General features: G+C 66.5%; 3 protein-coding genes and 1 non-coding gene across 17 annotated transcripts; 2 read left to right on the forward strand and 2 right to left on the reverse strand.

Moving 5' to 3' along the window:
- Positions 1-787: 787 nt before the first annotated feature.
- On the reverse strand, positions 788-10,425 carry MCRIP2 (MAPK regulated corepressor interacting protein 2). Of its 13 annotated transcripts, none has more exons than XM_039246783.1 (10): positions 9,546-10,425; positions 9,180-9,328; positions 8,448-8,523; positions 7,963-8,088; positions 5,499-5,616; positions 4,090-4,220; positions 2,682-2,817; positions 1,721-1,848; positions 1,420-1,486; positions 788-1,168 (listed from the first exon to the last, which is right to left on the reverse strand). In XM_039246783.1, the coding sequence occupies exons 4-10, from the start codon at positions 8,084-8,086 to the stop codon at positions 1,153-1,155; spliced, it is 720 nt and encodes a 239-aa protein (XP_039102714.1). In that variant the 5' UTR covers positions 8,087-8,088; positions 8,448-8,523; positions 9,180-9,328; positions 9,546-10,425; the 3' UTR covers positions 788-1,152. The 13 variants fall into 13 exon arrangements, with proteins under 13 accessions (XP_039102714.1, XP_039102711.1, XP_039102710.1 ...); XM_039246780.1 differs by having other exon boundaries at positions 1,385-1,486; positions 9,225-9,328; positions 9,546-9,727; XM_039246779.1 differs by having other exon boundaries at positions 1,385-1,486; positions 9,546-9,727.
- A 439-nt stretch (positions 10,426-10,864) lies between these two features.
- TRNAG-CCC lies at positions 10,865-10,935 on the forward strand. Its single transcript has one exon. It is a non-coding gene; the product is annotated as a tRNA-Gly (tRNA).
- Positions 10,936-11,478: 543 nt separating this feature from the next.
- Positions 11,479-13,117, forward strand: METTL26 (methyltransferase like 26). 2 transcript variants are annotated; one of them, XM_039246639.1, is made up of 6 exons: positions 11,481-11,773; positions 11,924-12,086; positions 12,204-12,263; positions 12,627-12,694; positions 12,815-12,893; positions 12,973-13,117. In XM_039246639.1, the coding sequence occupies exons 1-6, from the start codon at positions 11,577-11,579 to the stop codon at positions 13,018-13,020; spliced, it is 615 nt and encodes a 204-aa protein (XP_039102570.1). In that variant the 5' UTR covers positions 11,481-11,576; the 3' UTR covers positions 13,021-13,117. The 2 variants fall into 2 exon arrangements, with proteins under 2 accessions (XP_039102571.1, XP_039102570.1); XM_039246640.1 differs by lacking the exon at positions 12,204-12,263 and having other exon boundaries at positions 11,479-11,773.
- A 502-nt stretch (positions 13,118-13,619) lies between these two features.
- On the reverse strand, positions 13,620-16,238 carry WFIKKN1 (WAP, follistatin/kazal, immunoglobulin, kunitz and netrin domain containing 1). Its single transcript, XM_039246813.1, has 2 exons — positions 15,844-16,238; positions 13,620-15,151 (listed from the first exon to the last, which is right to left on the reverse strand). Exons 1-2 carry the CDS (start codon positions 16,012-16,014, stop codon positions 13,670-13,672), a joined length of 1,653 nt encoding a protein of 550 aa, XP_039102744.1. The 5' UTR covers positions 16,015-16,238; the 3' UTR covers positions 13,620-13,669.
- Between the last annotated feature and the right edge of the window lie 1,020 nt (positions 16,239-17,258).

Consider the following 17,258-nt stretch of genomic DNA (forward strand, 5'->3'; position numbering starts at 1 on the left):
CGCCTGGCAACGGCGCCACTTCCGCCGTCCCGCGGGCGAGGCCACGTGACCGGGGCGGGGCGGGGCGCGCGGCTGCGCGGTGATGGCCCCGTGACCGCGCTCGGCCGGGGGTGGCGGCGGAGGGGCGGCCCGGCTCGCCGTCCGCAGCCCCCCAGACGCCCGGAACCGTCGCTCCCCGGGGCTCCGCGGGGGTGCTCGGGCGAGTCCAGCTGTGGGGACCGAGGGGGCCCGCAGTGTTTGTGGGAGGGCGCCTGGCCGAATGTGCCCACGCACCCACGGGCGCACCAGACTGGGCCCCGCTGCTGCCTCCAGCCCTCTCGTGATGCGTCCACACCTGGGCTCCTCGCTGGGTGCCGTCGCCGCAGGCAGGCCATCCCCCCAAGAGGCAGAGCAGTGTTTACCAGGACAGCTCACCTTTGCCCAGCGTCCCACAGCCCTGGGGGATGAAGAGACAGCACTGGGCGTCCTGAGACTTGGCCCCAGTCCTGAGCCCTGAGCCGCTGCGACTAAATCCCAGGGCCGGTTGCATAACATTTGTGGCTCTGGAGATGGGGCTCAGGCACCTGCCAACAGGGAGAGGAAGCCAGGTGGTGCAGGGTAGGTGCAGTGAGTGACCTCCCAAGAAAGATGAGCTGGCCCAGGGCCCCGGCACCTCTGTCAGGACACGGGAGGGCCACTACCGGGCCGAGCTGCAACTGTGCAGCCAGGGAAAGGCTGGGCTGGACGCTGCCCGGGGACAGGGGGGCCCCGACCCCACCCCCCACGCACCAAGTAAAGGCCACTCAGAAAAGGCAGTTTCTCGACTTTATTAGCCTGGAGCTCCTCCCTGCCAGCCCCAGGGGCTGGTCCCTGGGCACAGTGAGCAGGATTGAGGTCCGACAGTTTCAGCCCCTGGCAGCATGGGACAGCTGGGCCAAGGGGTCAGCAGGTGCAAAAGTCCAAACGCTGGCACTTCAGGTGTGGCCGGCGCCTGGCCAGACTCAGGGCGGAGTACGGCGTGTGCCTCAGCAGTTCGACAGGGCGCCGCGGTCCTCTCTGGCGGAGGTCCAGCATGCGGGTGAGCTGGGCCCACAGAGGGGCGGTTCCTTCCAAGGTGGCTAGGAGCAGTTCGTGACTCTGGCCAGGAACTGCTGCGCCCACCACTCGTCCAGGTCAATGGGCACGAAGTCTGCGGGCACAGTAGAGGCTGGGCAGTGATGCTGCTTCCAGGTCGCTCAATGGCTCTCCCTCTGAGCTGACCACAAGCCCTTCACCCAGGCCCAAGTGTAGCAAGTGGGTCAAGTCCAAGCGCCCTCCCCAATCCCCTAAGGACTAGAACCCAGCAGGTCCCAGGTCAGGGCCAGAGGGAGTGGACAGGACTCCCTGAGGGCAGGGGAGGGCTCACTCTGCAGCCGGGGGTTGGGGGTCTTCTCCACGTACTGCACGGGCCTGGGCCCACTCTCGCCAGCCGGGCCACCACCCAGCTGCTGCTCCACTTGCTGCCAGGCTGTGGGGAGAGGGCAGTCAGACTGAGCCAGGACCCTGGCATCCGGTCTTCTACCCAGGGCCCGGTGGCCACCCTGCACCCCAGCCCGGAACTGGGAGCAGCAGCCCCCGGGACGGTCATAGGACAAACAGGGAGGGAGCCTAGGAAGAGCCCGGCCCTCTAGCTACTGTGAGTCAGGTGGGAGTGGGGAAGAGGAAGAGGGGCCCAAGCCACGCCCTCGGGCCTCGACACTACCTTCAGACACAAATCGGACGTTTTCCTCATGAGCCAGTGTATAGGTCTCTTGGGTCCCCTCAAGGGATGGAGATGTGGCAGGGGGCCGCCGGCCATTCACCCGATTGAACACAAGCCTTGGCCCCGGACTGTGGAGGGGGGAGGAGCCAGTCAGCAACTTCCTGAGCCCAGGTGATGCCTGGCAAAGCTCCAGGAGCAGGTTCAAGCCGCACCCCCCACCCCGGGCCCGGGCCCAGCGCAGGCACCTCTCGAGCTTCAGGGCAGCTGCCTGATGCAGTGGTGGTGGGGGCCGCTCTCCCGCAGGCCCAAGCCCCCAGCAGCCCAGTTCACACCTGAGGTCCCAGACCCCCAGCAGGGTTCCCTGCTCAAGGCACACAGGTGCTCTCTGTCCAGGGGTCTCGGGCACCCCTGTTGTCACCTGCATCCCGCCTCCCCAGCACCAGCCGGGCCTCCAGCAGCCCCTGTTCTGACCTAAGCTACAGCCGGGTCACTCTGTCCCAAGCACAACTCTCGGCCATCTTCTTCCCCCACGGAAGCCTCTCCATCTCACCATTGCCCCCAGTGAGGGAGGAAGGACCCAAACAAGAAGCAGGCGGTCTCTGCCCTTCTCTCTTCCTGGCCGCCCCAGCCTCCGTAGGGATGAGCCCTGAGTGATGGTCCGGCCGAACCACGGGGTGGGGAAGGTGTGACCACAGCCCCAGCCCGATGCTGCAGGCGCAGACCAGGCAGCTCTGCTGCCCACAGGGGTGGGAATACCGAGTGGGGAGGCGGCACCCTCCGGGTGAACCCCCGGGTTCCCGGGGCTCAGCCTGGGGGGCGTGGGATGTCCAGGGAGCCGCTGGGCCTGTCCCGGTCAGCGGGGCCCAGGGCGGTGCTGGCCGCCGCAGCCAGCGGCAGCTGGCCAGGCCCCGCACACACAAAGCCCGGGACGGGGCTGTGGAGGGATCGGGGCCGCACCTACAGCAGGAGGTGGGAGCCGGGAGTCCTGGGCTGCCCGTGCCACTCCGCCAGGCACTCGCGGTCCCGCCGGCCTGCTCGCCTTCCTGGGTTCAGGTGCCCCACCGCCGCTCGGGGGTCCTCCTTGGCTGAGAGGGCCACTAAAATAAAGAGGAGGGTCTTGAGGGGCACCGGTCCTGCCAGCTCCGGGCCGGCAGGGTCTGGTGGCCCAAGAAAATATAGAGGCGTTGGGGCTCCTCCCAGGCCTGAGCTGCACCAGCCAGAGGGTGTGATGGTTTGTCCTCAACTTGGACAGCCCCGTGCCTGCCACCCCCGCCCCCACAAGGCTGCAAAGTGGAGGCTGGACATCAAAACAGGGAAACAAAAAAGGGAATTGCAGCCAGAGGCTATGAATCACAGGGACTAAGGTGGTGACCTGACCAGGGCGGCACAGGGGCCAGAGAAGGCAGGCGCCACCAGCCCACTGCCCAGAGTTATTTACACGAGGCCCCTCCACAGGCCCTCTGGGGGAAGGACACTGGCTCGAGCATGCACCTGTGGATGAAAGCCACACCGCGCCTCCTCCCAAGGGCGCTGCCCGCAGGCCTGCTCCGTGTCCCTGCTCAGGCCTACGTGGGCATCCTGTCACTTAGTCTCCTCTCTGATCCCCAAGGTCAACCAACCCACCGGTTTCCAGCCCGGGGCCCTGGGCTCCAGAGGGAAGTCACACACGGTAAGTGGGTGCCAGTTTCAGGACTCAGCTGTGCACCTGTCCGACCTCCAAGCCCACACTCCCAGGCCACCTCCCCGACCTGCTCCCAGGACCACAGGTGGTCACAAGGCGCCGTATTAACTTCTTCCCAATGACAAGTGTCACCTCTGCTGATGTTCTCTTCTCTCCTGTCTGTCTTCCCCTGGGAGCAGTTGCTCCTCGGAGGCGCAGACCTGTGTGGCGTGTTCACCACCACGGCCAGAACCCAGACCCATGCCCGGCTGGAACCCCAGCCCATATATTTAGCTGGTCAGTTGCCTCGCGCGCCTGCAGGGCACCAGGCGTAGGGGATGCGGCGTGGCACGGTCACCCTCTCTCTCCCCGGCCAGTCGGGGTGAGGGAGGCTGGGCAGTGAAAAGGCACTACAGAGAAAACAGCAGGGAAGGTTAGGTAGGCAGCCGGGGTGCAGCTGCCAGAGAGGGGCACCCTGAGAAGGTGCTGGAGAGCGGGCAGGGAGGGCCCACCGGCCTCTCTGGCCTCCCAGCAGGATCCTTTCAAGGCCGCTGGGACTGGGCAGGGGCAGCTCCGACAGAGGGAGGAAGTGGGGAGGAAGGGGGGCGGGCACAGCCAGCGCAGGCGTGCCTCACCGCTCCTCACACGAAGCGGACGACACGGAGGCGTGCGCTCCCTCGGGCCGGGCTGCTCAGCACACCCTCCTGACCTGCAAGCCGCAGTGGGCCCACCTGGCTAAGGGCCAGCTGAGGGCAGAGGTGAGGCCTCCTGGGGGCTTGAGGGCTCTGTGCTGCCTTTCCTGCTCCTCCCCAGCGCTCCCCGACTGTGCAACAGACGCCCCTGCACCAGCAACAGGGAGAAGGTGGTAAGCTTCTCCAGGTGGGGCACGTGGGCCGCTCCGGTCCCAGACTACTGGCCTGGGTGACCAGTGGTGGCCCTTCGCCTAGGTCTTGTTTACTCCTGTGGGCAGAAGGGCAGCTGTGAGGACCCAAGTTGAAATCACAAGGCAATATTATAGCGCAGCCTGGGTCCCCGGAGGCACCCCCCGGCCCTGTTCATCTGTCTCCCCAGGACACACCTGTGGCTGGCCGAGAACGTTTTCATCACTAGCACGCAACCTCCAAGTACCAACCGGCCCCCAGCAAAGGGCCCCAGGGCAGGGTCTCGGCCCAGAAAGATCCTCACGGTATGCCCCCTCCTGGCAGGCGCCCATCACCTGCACCCTCCCCAGCCATGCCACCTTGTTATCTGCTGCCCGGACGCACGGCCCTAGTGCGGGAGGCCTCGGGCCTCTGTGGGCCTAGAAGAAAGGCCAGGGCCCAGGAAATGCATAGAATAAGTGAAGCCAAAGGTCCAGAGCTCGAGACAAACAAGTATAAAGGCTCAGCTCTGGGGGATGGAGGGGACCTGACCTCCAGGTCAAGGTCATGTGGAGGCCAAATTGGCAGGGACTGCCATTCCGGTGCCACAGGGGTTGCAGGCTGGCAAAACTATGGGCTGTAAAAAGGCAGAAGACTGCAGGCTCCAGCACGCCTGACCGTCTGTGGGAGGCCTGCAGCGCCCAGCCAGGGTGCTGCGGGTGACGGGTGGAGGGGGCAGCGCCCAGCCAGGGTGCTGCGGGTGACGGGTGGAGGGGGCAGTGGCCTGGCAGGACCACAGGGAACCACGTGCACCTTCTCCCCCAGCCAGTTCCTCAAGGACAGGGCTGAAAGCGCCGGGGGCCTTGAGGGCCGCACCCCCGGGGTATTTGGCTCCTGCCCTCCTGGGCACCTCGCCTCAAACCTTGGCCTCCCTGCTCAAGGTCGCCCGGGGCACGTGAGTCAGCCGCGTGGAGCTCCTCCGACCCAGGCGCTGGTCGGCTTCCTCCCCACTAGCGGTCCGCCAGGACCCCACAGGGCCGGCGTGGGAGAGGGGTTCACGCACACCCAGCCCAGTCCCCTTCAACCCAGCCAGGTGCCAGGTGAGGTGCAGGCGCCCAGGCGCGGAAGGCAGAGCTGCTCGCGCGGGCGGGGACGGACGCCCCGCCCCCGCGCCCGCCCCGAGCATGTGGCCCGGTCTCCGCGAACCTTCCCCAAGGTCACCCTCTCGGTCCCGCGGCGGCCGGCCCGCGCGTCTCACCTCGACAGGGGCCAGGGTCCCGGCGGCTGCGCCCGCGGGGGCGGTGGGGTCGGCGGCGCGGGCTGTCTGCATTTCAGAAGCTCGCCGAGCCTGCTCTCCACCTGCTGCTGCGAGGGACCTGCGGGCGCGGGGCGCGTCAGCGGCCGCCGAGGCTGGGGGTCACTGCGCGGACCCTCCCCCCGGCGACCCTGCCCGCCCCTCGCCCCGCGCACCTGTGCGGCGCTGCGCGACCAGCTTGCTGGGCCCCTTGGTGATGGTGTACATGGTGCGGAAGGGCCGCCGGCCCGCGCGCTCGCCCGGACGCACGCCCTGCCCTGCCCTCCGCCCGGGCTCGCACTCGGCGGGGGCCCAGGGCGCGGCCCCTTTAACCAGCGGCCGGGCGCGGCGGGGAGGGGGGCGGGCCGCTACACGCCCCCGGCCCTTAAAGGGCCCGCGCGTCTGGGCCGTGCTCGCGGCGGAGGCCGGGCCTTTAGGAGACTGGCTGGGGCCGCAGTAACCAGCGCCCCACCCCGCATGGCCCAAGGCCAAGGGCAGAGGAAGCGTACAGGGGCCTGGGAATGCCTCCGCCGCCTGAAGGCCAGGTGAGCCGCGGCGGACGCAGGGGCGCTGGCAGGCGCTGGGGACGCTCTGTGGGGACCCTGTCGGGTAGCTTCGGCCAAGCTGCCTCCGTGGGTCTGGGCCAGTATCAGGGGGCCTTCTGGGCCTGTGTCTTGAGACTACAGGGCCAGAGCCCAAAAAAAGTGCGTTCGCCCCTGGGGTTTGGGCAGAGACCTGGCGCCCTGGTAATCTCCCTTGCACTCCGTCGGACAGGAATACTGGGTGCACTCTGCTTCCGCACCCAGGCTCCCATGCAAGGGTCCGCCCCCAGCTCCAGGGAGGGGAGGCCGCTTGCAGACTGGGACCAGTGTGGGGGTGGGATCCTGGGGAGAGAGAAGGTGGGGGAGGCCACCCGGTTTGCCTGTTTCACCCCAATTGGAAGGAAGCCGTTACCTCCCACTCCCGCCCTCCTGGAGGGGTAGGGGTCTCCCCTGGAGCTGCCTGGTTTGTAAGGGCCAGACGGGCTCCCAACCCAGGGTTCCTGCCTCCCAACTCGCAGCTGCGCAGGGCTGCCCAGGCTGTGGGCGGGGCCTGTGAGCCTGAGGACCTAGTGGGCTCAGCAGAAGGTTGAATTCAATCCTTAACACCCACCCCCCTCCCGCCCAGGAAAACACTGCCCAGAGTCGTCCAGGGGTCCTGGAATCCGCCCTCCAAGCTTGTGTGGCTCCCACACTGTTGCCACAGCATTTGCGGAGGCTCAGCCTGGCGGGCACCAGGGCCTGGGAAGCCCAAGGGGACTGGTCTCCTGGGAGCTGCCACCTGAGGGGTTCCTGGAGCAAATGCAGCCCCGCTTGCCCCCACGTCACCCTCAGAGCAGGGCCGAAACAGGCAGAATGCGCAACCTGGGGAGTGCGAGCGCTGCGGGGTTAGCTCCAGGGGGAGGGGAGTGACAGCAGCAGGAGGAACCCCCACCCCCCGAAACTGCTCTGGGCAGCGCCCCTCCCCAGCTACCCTACGCACCCATGTGCCTGGTGGGTGGTAACCAGGCCTGCTCGGGCGCCCTTCAGGAAGTTTGTGTCCTGGGGGCCCCCTCCCCAGCTTCCTCCTCCACAGGGTGGGCTGGGTTAGGGCTGTGATCCCGAGAAGGGGGGAGAGGGGCTCGTGAACCCAGCTCCCTGCCCCAAGCACCCCTGCGGCTTCTGTCCCTTGTCCCTCCCCACAGCGGAGTCCAGGCCAGCGTGGTCCTGCGTGAACCATCTGCCCTGGCTGCCCTGGCCCTGAGCACAGTTCCCTCTGCTCACTCACATGCTGGGGAGACAGCGCGGTGGGGGGCTGTGTCCCGAGGGTACGTGTTCCCGGCGGAGGGATCAAGGCTGCCGTGTGGGGAGCACGGGCCCCCAAGCTGGCACAAACTCTGAGGCCCCGCCTGCAGCGGGCACTGCCCTGGGGCCTTTGCGGACAACAGGGGCAGAGCAAGGCCTACTGATGGGCGGACGGGCCCAGCCACGGCCTTGACGCCCTAACCCTCAGAAGCTCAGGGGGAGATGAAGGTGAGCAGAGAGGACCCTAGGGTGGGAAGGGAGAAGGTGCAGGACAAGCTGGGGGCGGAGAGAGAGCCCAGTGGTCCTGAGGATAGCTGAGGGGGGAGGAAGGCGGGGCGGGGGGCAGCGAAGTCCGCGGGGGGCGGGGCTGGTCTCCCCCGGAGACTTCTCAGCCTCACTGGCCCATGGACACAATCTAGCGTGGGGATGGAGCCTGGGGAGCTCCCCAGACTCACTCACCACCCCCCCCCCAAGACCACACTGTCCTTGAGGCGGGTTGGCTGTGAAGCCCCTGCAAGGGATCGGTGACATGGCCTGTTGTTGGAGAAGCTGGGAATCCAGCCCGAGCTGGAGAGGGGCACTTGGGCGGAGGGGTGGGGCCTCACCCAGCGTGCAGAACAGCGGCCACCAATGGCTGGAAGTGCTGAGGAACCATCTTCTTTTAGGGCCTTTGGAGTGAGCAGACACCTTTCCCTTGGACTTGGCTTCCAGAAGCATGAGAAAATACATTTCTGTTGTTTTAAGCCAAAAGTTTGGGTTAATTTGTTACAGTAGGTCCAGGAAGCCAAGGGAGGTAGGGCTGGGGAGGAAGTGGCACCCCCAGTGGGGGTGGGCAGGGGGCAGGGCATGCATTGTTTGCTCAGGGCTCTCTGGGCACTGGAAATTCTGTCACGTGGCTAAACACTCCTTTGGGAAAGTGGCCCGTGCTGCGGAACCTTCCACACAGTGGGGAGAAGCTCAAGAGGGCTGCCTGGGAGCTGAATTCCACCTCAGGACACGGAATCTCAGGAGGCCCCACGCAGCACAGTCCATGGTGGGGGACGATGTGGGGAACAAGGACAAATGAAAGATTACATTTTTTACAACTTACAGCCCATCGACAGGTCCTTGCAACCAGCAGAGTGACCTTCCCTTGGGATCTCAGCTGCCACCCCGATGACACTTTGCTGGAGGCAAAAGGCAATCTTAGTCTGACACCCCCGATCCTGTAAGTCTACTTTAACACATAAAAATTCTTCTGGAAACTTCCCTTGTCTTTTCCTGCCCACGATATACGTTGGCAACCATACTCCAAGCTTACGGCCCTCTGATCCACACCTGCACGGTCTCACGGCTGAGGTTTTACTGGACAGTAGTGATGACCCTTCCCTAACAACCTGGAAACCTTGCTTCCAGAATTCCCTGGAGACTTACACTATCCCTAAACCCCGCCCAGCGTGAAAGTATATAATCGATTGCTCCTCACAACCCCAGTGCAGCTCTTTCTGCCCACAAGTTCTAGTCCTGTGTTTTAGTAAAACCACCCTTTTGCACCAAAAACATCTCAAGAATCCCTTCTTGACCATCGGTGCCGAACCCCAATATTTTCTCCATTAGGGGGCACTTCGAGGGGTCCGCTGTTTAGCATTTGCTGGGGGGCCTGGATCCTCCCAGAGTCTGACACATATCTATCGCTTTCCAGAACGTGTGTGTTCACAAGTGTACACACAAGCCTTCACACGTATGTGCGCGTGCACACACACACACACAATGCAGGAAAGGCTAGACGTCTGCCTTCTCCAGCTCCGAGCTGGGTGGGTGCGGAGCGCAGGGGGTAGCTCACGTGGCCTCCAGCCCCGAGTGACAGGTACGCCAGTCGGGTATCAACCTAAGGTCAATGCTGTTGGAGCCTCTGCTGGGTGTTGGGACAGCTTCTGACGCCAGGCCACGGGACAGACACCGGTCTGTCGGGTTCCTCCCCTCTCAGAACACCTGGGGTGAAGGAGGCAATGTTTTCTGTACTTTCAACACTTCTGACACCAAGTGTGGGTTTTCCTCGCCAAGTAGTTCTCTGCAGACACCGACGGGGTGTCCTACACCTTAACTCAGTTCTGACGCTCTCACCTGGTATTATGCAGACCCCCAGGTAAAGGCCCAGTCCTACAAAACCACCCCACTTCTGACGCCAGTCACAAATCCAGGCTGTCACCTGTGCGTCTGATCCACCAGCTGTAAGTCGGGGTCCTCGCTTCCCCCCTTCTCGGGCTCCATAATTTGCTGGAAAGGCTCACAGGACTCAGGGAACCCCTCACTCATGTTTACTGGTCCATCAAGGATTCCACTCTCGGGAACAGAGGTGGAAGAGATGCACAGGGCAAGGGGTGGGGAAAGGGCGCTGCCCAGGGGTGGGGGGTGCTGCCACCCTCCCGGGTGCCACCCTTCACCTGCCCAGAGGCTCCGGAGCCCCTTCCTTCCGGGGTGTTTTGTGGAGGCCCTGTGACACGGGTGTGTTGATGAGATCATCAGGCCTGGGTGGTGGGCTCGGTCTCCCACCTGCTAATCACAGGTCGGGTCCCCTGGGCACCGGCCCCCAAGCTCCGACGGTCGTTGTTGTTGGGAACTTGTCAGGTTGAAAGAGGCCTGTCATACCTGAGAGCAGATGCTCGTCTCGGTGCCCACACACGGAAGGAAATGGAAAATGCACAGAGGACACCCAACGTGGCAGGAGGCGAAAGGGCACCAGGAGAGGAAAGCGCGGGGCTGTGAAATGGAGCTCACGTGCAGAGTGCCCGAGGGGGCTGCCTGGAGGCGGAGGCTGCCGGCTGAGCGGCACCTTCCCAGGGGGCCTGTCCAGAGGGCCAGCTCCACGCCCCTTCCCCACCCTAAGCTGCAAGACTGCCCTCCTCCCCTGACCAAACCCACACCTCGGCCCCTCCACAATCCCAGGCTGAAGCCCGGGGCAGCGCCACCCTCTGGGCCCCAGGCGGAGTGACGCCGGCTCCGGGGTTCGCTGCTGACACGCTGCCCACCCAAGACGAGAAGCTGGCCGCTGCCGAACAGGCCCCTCGGGGACACGGCCCCCAAGCCGTCAGCCGGGAAACCACCTGTGGACACCACGCACAGGGCCACGGCCCCCCCCGCCCGCCGCGTCGGGGACCCTGGGCCAGCGTCACAGGGAAGCCTCGAGAAACGCAGGACCGCGGGGCCTGCGGGGAGAGGCGCCCGGGCCGCCCGCGGCTTCGCGCGGACGGAGGCCCCGCCCCGGCCCCGCCCCCCCGGCTCCGGCCGCCGCGGTTGCCATGGTTTCCACGGCGCCCGCGCGGCTCCGGGCGTCAAGCCCTCCTCCCTTCGGCCGTCTCGCTCCCGAGCGCCGGGCGCCCCAGCGACGCCGCGGGAACCCCCGGCACGCAGGCCCCGCCTAGCCCGGCGCTCCCCCCGCGGAGCGGCAGCGCGCACGCGCCGTGCTCCTGCGCGCGGGGCGGTTGCGTCACAATCCCTTAAATCTCGGGGGCGGAGGGCTCGCCAACGGCGCCGCTGGTGTAGTGGTATCATGCAAGATTCCCATTCTTGCGACCCGGGTTCGATTCCCGGGCGGCGCAGCAGGACTTTTTCTTTTTAGTTTTCTCCATGTTGACAAATTAACTCGCTGACGACTGCGATTTCAAAAGAACCAGAAACCACGAAGCGCCCATCGTAGTGCAGCGCGAACGAGACAGTTTCAGAGAGTGACAAGAGCTATGAAAACGCTAGAGCGGCCATGGGCGACTGGGAGCTGAGCTGATGGTCACCTGTAAACTAGTGACTCCAGCTCCCCTCCCAGTCCCTTCGCCGTGGCTGGCGCTCCCGGTGCGCCCCCGCGGCGGGTCCCTAAACGCGCTGCGCGCCTCTTCCTGGAAACTGTAGTCTTTGCGGAGTCCGGGCCGCAGCTGCCGGCAGGGTTCGCGGCGTCGGACTACGGCTCCCGTCGGGCCTCGCGGCGCCGGACTACGGCTCCCGTCGGGCCTCGCGGCGCCGGACTACGGCTCCCGTGGGGCCTCGCGGCGCCGGACTACGGCTCCCGTGGGGCCTCGCGGCGTCGGACTACGGCTCCCGTCGGGCTTCGCGGCGTCGGACTACGGCTCCCGACGGGCCTGCGGCGTCGGACTACGGCTCCCGACGGGCCTCGCGGCGTCGGACTGCGGCTCCCCGCGGCCCCTCGGCATCGGATTACGGCTACCCGCCCGTCTGCTGAGCTGCTGCGATGCTGGTGGCTGCGGCCGCCGAGCGGAACAAGGAGCCCATCCTGCGCGTGCTGCGGCAGTACATGGACCCTGCCCAGCGCGGCGTTCGAGTGCTCGAGGTGGCCTCCGGCTCCGGCCAGCACACGGCCTACTTCGCGCGGGCCTTCCCCCACGCCGAGTGGCAGCCGTCCGACGTGGACCAGCGCTGCCTGGACAGGTGCGCAGGGGCGCCCGGAAGGCGGGATCCCGGCTGGAGAAAGTGGGGGGGAAGCAAGGACAGGCGGAGCAGCGCCTGTCCCGCTCTCCAGATTCCCCACGCCACCCAGACCCCTCCAAGCTCCCCCAACCGGGTGCTGCCCTTCCACAGCATCTCGGCCACCACTCAGGCTCAGGGGCTGTCCAACGTCAAGGCCCCGCTGTACCTGGACGTGACCTGGGATTGGGAGCATTGGGGCGGCATCCTGCCCCAGTCGCTGGACCTGCTGCTCTGCATCAACATGATCCACATCAGCCCCCTGAGCTGCACCGAGGTCTGTGGAAGCAGGGTGGCGGGCTTGCCCCGCATCTCAGGTGGGGCACTGCGGGCTCTTTCAGGTGCCCGGGGGAGAGAACGACCCTCACCGACATCGTGTGTCCTCACTCCCCAGGGGCTCTTCAGAGCAGCGGGACACCTGCTCAAACCCAAGGCGCTGCTGATTACCTATGGGGTTAGTGTCCCTGCCGGGGGTGACGGCCTCCCCTGGGAGGCCAGCCCTGACCCTGACCCCAGTCTAAGCTGAGCCTCCTCTCTGGACTCTCTCCTTTTGGTTTCAGTATTTTCAGTTACTTTCTCCCACCACAACCTGTCACCACTAAAGCCCACCCAGGGTCTTCTTTCTCGAACACCCCCCTGGTCACCTGCCAGGCTCCCTGCAACCCCTTGGCTCACCAGCTGGTCCTCAGCTGGCCCCCCATCTTGGGGGCAGGGAGGGCTGTGTTCTTTTCTCTCTCTGAGTGCCAGCGTGCTCACTGAGGAATGGCTGACCGCGTGTCTGTGGGTGGCGGGCAGAGCTGTCTTCCCGTCTCCACAGCCTTATGCCATCAATGGGAAGATCGCTCCGCAGAGTAACGTGGATTTTGATCTCACTCTTAGGTGCAGGTCAGAGCTGGATGGGGGGGGGATGGCCGGGGGGGCGGGGGATGGCCGGGAGGGCGGGTGGGCTCGGTGCCACCCCCCAGCCACAAGTCCACCTTCTCCCCCACCTCCTTCCCGCTGCAGGAACCCTGAGTGGGGGCTGCGGGACACAGCCCTCCTGGAGGACCTGGGCCAAGCCAGTGGCCTGCTCCTGGAGAGGATGGTAGGTGGGGAGGGCTAGGGGCACAGGTGACCTCCCTGGGGACCAGGGGCAGCTGCTCCAGCCACAGCATCTTCCCCAGGTGGACATGCCAGCCAACAACAAGTGCCTGATATTCCGCAAAGAGTAACCTCCTCCCGCATGCTTGTGTCTCCACCAAGGCCGGTTCTGGAACAAACCCAGATGCCAGCCTGTGCCTCCCGCGGTTGGGCCGTGAGGGCTGCCCTTGCCCGGTCTGGGGGCTCTTGGCTGGTGGCCACAGGGCTGCTTAGACCCTGGGAATAAAGAGTTTCTTACTGCTCGTTGCTGGTGTCAACGAGGCCTCCTCCTGGAAGCACTCGCGGTGGTGCTGGGAGGGCAGGCTGTGTCTCCGAGGTTTCAGTCCCAGGGGTGGGGGGTGGGGGTGGGGGGTCTGGCCCGTGGGGTCAGGGCTCGGGGGCGTCTGGGACCGGGTTGCGCTGCCCGGCAGCAGCGGAAGGAGGGGGAGCTCAGGGACGCCGAGGCGGGACTGCGCTGGCCGCCTGGCTCTCTTCCCGCAGGAGGAGGCGCCCGTCGCGGGCTGGTCACGGCTTGTTCTCCTGCAGGGACGTGGGAGGTTCCCGAGGAGGGAACTTGAAGCGGAGCCAGTGCTCCAGTGTGGCAGCGGGCGACCAGCTTGCAGGGCAGGCTGAGGGGGGTGAGGGGCCCACCGGGAGGTCCGGCACCCGCAGGCCGTGAGGTCAGGCTTTTTATTCAGCAGGACAGGAGGACAGGGTGGGCAGACACGGGCAGGGGTGAGGCTAGTCCTGGAAGCGGTTCAGCAGCTCACAGGCCTTCTTCTCGAGCAGCTCCGAGATCTTTTTGACGCGTTTCTCACTTGCGGCGCGGACGTAGCTGCCGGCGTCCAGCACCGCCACGCCGTCGCGCACCTCACCCATGATGACCAGCGGGCCGTCGCCAGCCGTCACGTTGGGGCAGGGGCAGGTCCAGTCCATGCCGCTCAGCGTCATCTCCAGGTACTTGGTGCCCAAGAACCTGAGGCCCATCTTGTCGTCCTTGAGCACCTCGTCCAGGGCCACGCGGGCGATGCCGCCGCCCCCCACCTCCGGCTCCTCCAGCACCTCCGTGAGCCGCCCCACGATGGCGAAGTCGCTGCGGCACAGGCTCAGCGCCAGCTTGCTCCGGAGGCGGCAGGCCCGGCAGGGCGGCGTGCGCGGCACCGGGCAGGCATCCTCACAGCTCGCGCGGCTCTCGAAGTTGTTGCCGTTGCCCTCGCAGCCGCCGTAGACGAAGGGGTGGCACTGCCGCAGCAGCGGGCTGTAGGCCCAGCGGGGCTCCCGGCCCTGGCAGCGGCCCTGCACGGCGGGCAGCACGCAGGCGTCGCCGGGGCCGCGGGCGCAGGCCCGCTGGCAGGCCTCGTAGGTCTCGAAGCCCCGGCTGCCGCCGCCCTCGCAGCCACAGGCGGGGAAGGTCATGCAGCCCCCGCGCTGGGGGTCGTACCGCCAGAGGACCGGGCCGGAGGGGGCGCCGGCGCAGGCCTGCGCGGCGGACAGGCACTCGGCGGGGTCGGGGGGCGTGGGGGCCACGTCCCCGGCCGCCTCCCGCCGCACCACGGACAGCGGGAAGTCGGCGCGCAGCAGGCCGGCGGCGTTGCGAGCGGTGCACGTGTAGAGGCCGGCGTCCTCGGGCCGCGCGTTGTACAGCACCAGCTGCCCGACGCTGGTGACCACCACGTTGCCGTACATCTGGTCCGGCCGCATGATGAGGGTCTCCCGCTGGTTGCTCTGCTTCTCCCAGGTCACGGCTGGCGGCGGGCGGCCGCTGACCTCGCAGTGGAGGCTGGCCGTGCCCCCCACGTACACGGCCTGCGGGGCGGGGCTGCTGTAGAGGGCGGGCGGCATCGGGGCCTCCCCGGGCGTGGGGCCGGCCGTGGTCTCGGGAGGGCCGGGGCTGCTGGGCGGCCAGCTGAGGACGTGCTTGCAGGGCACGACGTGCAGGCGGAGGCCACGCAGGCAGGCCTCTGCGTCCATGTAGCAGCGGTTGTAGTAGGTGAGGCCGTCGGAGGCACAGGTGAAGCTGGGCTCCTTCTCGCAGCGGTCACGGCAGCGGCACACGGGCTGGCCGTCCCAGATGTCACAGTCGGAGCCCTGCTGTGCGCACGTGAAGCCCTCACAGGAGGCCAGCGGCGTGGGCACGGCCGGGCTGCCGTCAGGGAAGCGCGCCGCCACGCAGCTCTGCAGCCCGCACACGTTGGCGCAGCACTTCTCGGAGGCCTGGCAGTCCTGGGGGGCGGGGGTCAGCTCAGCGGACACCCTAGCTCTGCCCAGCAGCCCGTCCAGAGGGGAGCGGGCCGAGCCCCTGCTGCCCCTCCCCGCACCTGTCTCCTCTACGGGAAGCTCAGAGGGTCTGCGGAAGTTTCCTTCCTTTTCTCTAGGAAGAGCTACAGCTGCCAGCCGCCCAGCGGGCTGTCACAGGTGTTAGCTCACTGCGCCTCACGGCGTCGGCAGACCACCCCCCTACGAGGCAGGCTTTACGTACAGATGAGGAAATCGAGGCCTGGGGTGGGGTGTGTAATGGGCTCAAGGCCGCTGCAGGTGGAGCAGGGGCAGACGTCCCGCGTGGGCCCCTGCTTTTCTGGCCTGCTGGTCCTGAGAACAGCTGCTCCCAGGGTGGGGGCAGGTGGCTTTGGGGAGTGAGGAGGGGGCACTTAATCTTCAGACACATGAAGGAGAAGACTGGGGGTGTTCCCTGGGACCCTGGTATGTGCAGCAGCCTGAAACCAGCAGCAGAGCGTGGGGGGCCTGAGGAGAAAGTAGACTCCCAGGATGGGGGCTGCAGTGCGGCTGCTGGGGTCCCCCTCTGCGGCCAAGGCCTGGCTGCAGGGGTAGGGTCTGGGCTTCTCCCGGGCTGACCAAGCCTCCAAGGTGCCCGCCCCCCCCCGATCAGGGCCGGTGGGGATGGTGCCTCTGCTTACCTGGTCCCTGACGCACTCACGCTCACAGGTGCTCTGGGCATCCACCCACAGGTTGGGGCTGAGCTGGTTGGGGCACACGCCTGGGTGGCTCCCGGGTCCTGGCGGCAGGCTGGCCCCCAAGGTCAGCCCAACCACGAGGAGCGGCAGCAGGAGTGGCCTCGGGGCCAGCATGGGGACCGCCAGGCCAGGAGGCGGGGGATGTGACCACCAGTCCCTCCTCAGGCCCTTCCCAGCCTCCTCCCTGAAGGCATCTACCTTCCCAGGCCCGTGGTCACCGCCCCTGCCCTCTGGCCCCCAGCTGATCCAGAGGCTCTCCCCTGGCCCCCGAGGTCTGAGCCCACAGCAGATGCTTCGTCCCAATACTCCAGTTCGAGGGGCTGGGTAGGTTCCGGGCCTCTCCCAGCTCAGTCTGTGCATGTGGCGCCAGCCCCTCCCCTGCCTGGCCCCTCTGTGGTCAGCGCAGGGCAGGGGGTGGGGAGGGGAGGGGAGGAGGGCGGGGAGGGGCCCAGGCGCAGGAGCACAGAAGACACTGGCCGAGAGGGTCACCGAGGGGCGGAGAAGGGCCAGAGAAGGGCTGGCTGTGGCGGAAGAGGGGAGGGGAGGGGACACTGTAATTGGAGCCCCTCCTCCCTGCAGGCACTGGGCTGCGGATGGAAGGGCCCTGGGATCAGAGCTGCCCCTCAGACCCTCCCAGCCCAGGTCGGAGGGGGCCAGGCTGGCCACCCCCTCTGGCTCTCCAACCTGTCCCGGCTCTCGCCGGGGACTGGGTCTCACCCAAAGCAGGTCCAGGCCAGCCCCTTCCTTAGATTTATTTCATCCAGACAAGACAGAAGCACAGAGGTACCGTGTTGGGGCCAAGCAAGGAGGCATTCTGTTCCCTTCCCAGGAAAAACTCTACAGCCGTCTCCTGGGAGAAGGGTCACGACCTGCCAACAGGTCTTGGGGTCAAACTGAAACCCTTTCTAGAGCTAGTGATGAGGCCTCTGCAGCGCAGGAGTGCACGGTGAGCCCGGCCTGGGCCTTTCCACGATGACCCGCAGCAGATGGGGGCTGGGAAGGCCGATGTGTGGCTGGGCTTTGCGCTTCCAGAGCCCGCCCGCCCCCAGCACGGCTCCTGATCCAGGCTGCTCCTCGACTCGAGGAGGCAGGTGCCAAAGAAGTGAGGCCCCCGGACAACCAGCGGGGAGGGAGCTGTGTGCTGGCCAGTTGCACAGGTAGCAAACACTGCAAACGTGGCTGGTGTGACCGAGGCACTGAGTGTATTTACTTGGACAGGCTTGAATCTCAGTAGTTGTGACCCCACATGAGGCCACGCAGTCCCTAGAGGCCAAGGCCATCTAAAAAGCATCCTGGAAACGGGCAGTGTCCTGGGAGCTGCCCAAGCCCCTGGGAGGAGGCGGCTTCCCGCAGGGGGT

Source organism: Hyaena hyaena, unplaced genomic scaffold (assembly GCF_003009895.1).
Source record: "Hyaena hyaena isolate Hyena2069 unplaced genomic scaffold, ASM300989v1 scaffold_285, whole genome shotgun sequence".
NCBI lineage: Eukaryota > Metazoa > Chordata > Mammalia > Carnivora > Hyaenidae > Hyaena > Hyaena hyaena.